Here is a 1,064-nt window from a genome sequence, read left to right as displayed (position 1 = left end):
GCAGCCTGCTGCGAATCGAAGCAGACCTTTGCTGCTCCGACTCAAGAGATATACTTTTGCTGCTTCTCCCGCTCCCCCTCGTTTCCTCTGCTGCTGCTGCTGAGCTACGCCTCACGCTGAGGTGGTAGCAGGAGAGACAAGCCCAGGCCGCAGCAGCACTTCTTCCTGGTTTTCTTCTCTCTGTACTAAACCTGTCAACGTGCAGTCGTTGTAGCAGCTGTTTGCTGCTGCTGCTGCTGCTGCTGCTGCTGCTGCTGCTGCTGCTGTCGTTGTTGTCTCTGGCAGCACATCTTGCTGCTGCCGCTGCTGAGACTCCTGCTGCTGCTGCTGCTGCTGAGGTTCCTGCTGTTGCTGGGGCTCCACCGCGTCCTGCTGCTGCTGCTGCTGCTGCTGCTGCAGGGGTTGCTGCTGCTCCTGCGGCTGTTGCTGCTCTTGCTCTGTCTGCACCTGAACGGGTGGTGTCTGTTGCGTCTCCTGCGTGCCAGCAGTTTGCTGCTCCTCTCGCTGCGGTTGCTGCTGCTGCTGCTGCTGCTGCTGCTGCTGCTGCTGCTGCTTCAGCAGCAGCAACTCGTTCGCTCTGCTGTCATCCGTGTGGTCTGCTGCACTGGATGTGGTTGCTGTTGAGCTGCAGCCGCCCTGCCCCCCTTGTGCTGCTGTGTCTGCCTCTTCTGGCTTCTTCGCAGCAGCAGCAGCAGCTGCAGCTGCTGCTGCTGCTGCTGCAGCACCTGCCGCAGCAGTATCAGATGCTGCTGCTGCTGCAGCAGTTGCTGGTGTTGCTGCAGCACCAGCAGCAGCAGCAGGAGTCAGTATATTCGGTTCAACCCAACATTCTGCTGCTGCCGGCTTTGCTGCTGTCGGCAGCAAAACGGAAGGCTCCCCCTGCTGCTGCTGCTGCTGCTGTTGCTGCTGCTGCTGCGCTTCCTGTTGCTCCCGCGACTGTAGCTGTTGCTGCTGCTGCTGCTGTTCCTCCTGCTGCTGCTGTTGCTGCTGCTGCAAGTCCCGCTGGTCACCAATGCGCTCGTTTCCAGCTGCATCGCTGACTGCTGCTGCTGCTGCCTCTGCTG

At 60.6% G+C, this 1,064-nt stretch overlaps 1 protein-coding gene across 1 annotated transcript; it reads right to left on the bottom strand.

The window, feature by feature from the left end:
- Positions 1–111: 111 nt before the first annotated feature.
- EMH_0100100 (uncharacterized protein) lies at positions 112–1,034 on the bottom strand (the record flags this gene model as incomplete). The annotated part of the gene is made up of 2 exons (XM_038022142.1): positions 112–921; positions 1,011–1,034. 2 exons carry the CDS (start codon positions 1,032–1,034, stop codon positions 112–114), a joined length of 834 nt encoding a protein of 277 aa, XP_037877996.1.
- Between the last annotated feature and the right edge of the window lie 30 nt (positions 1,035–1,064).

The sequence above is a fragment of the Eimeria mitis genome, genomic scaffold (genome assembly GCF_000499745.2).
Source record: "Eimeria mitis Houghton genomic scaffold, Emh_scaff11146, whole genome shotgun sequence".
NCBI classification, from domain to species: domain Eukaryota; phylum Apicomplexa; class Conoidasida; order Eucoccidiorida; family Eimeriidae; genus Eimeria; species Eimeria mitis.
Note: the sequence above shows the minus strand (reverse complement) of the source record. Positions and strands in the feature narration are given on the sequence as shown.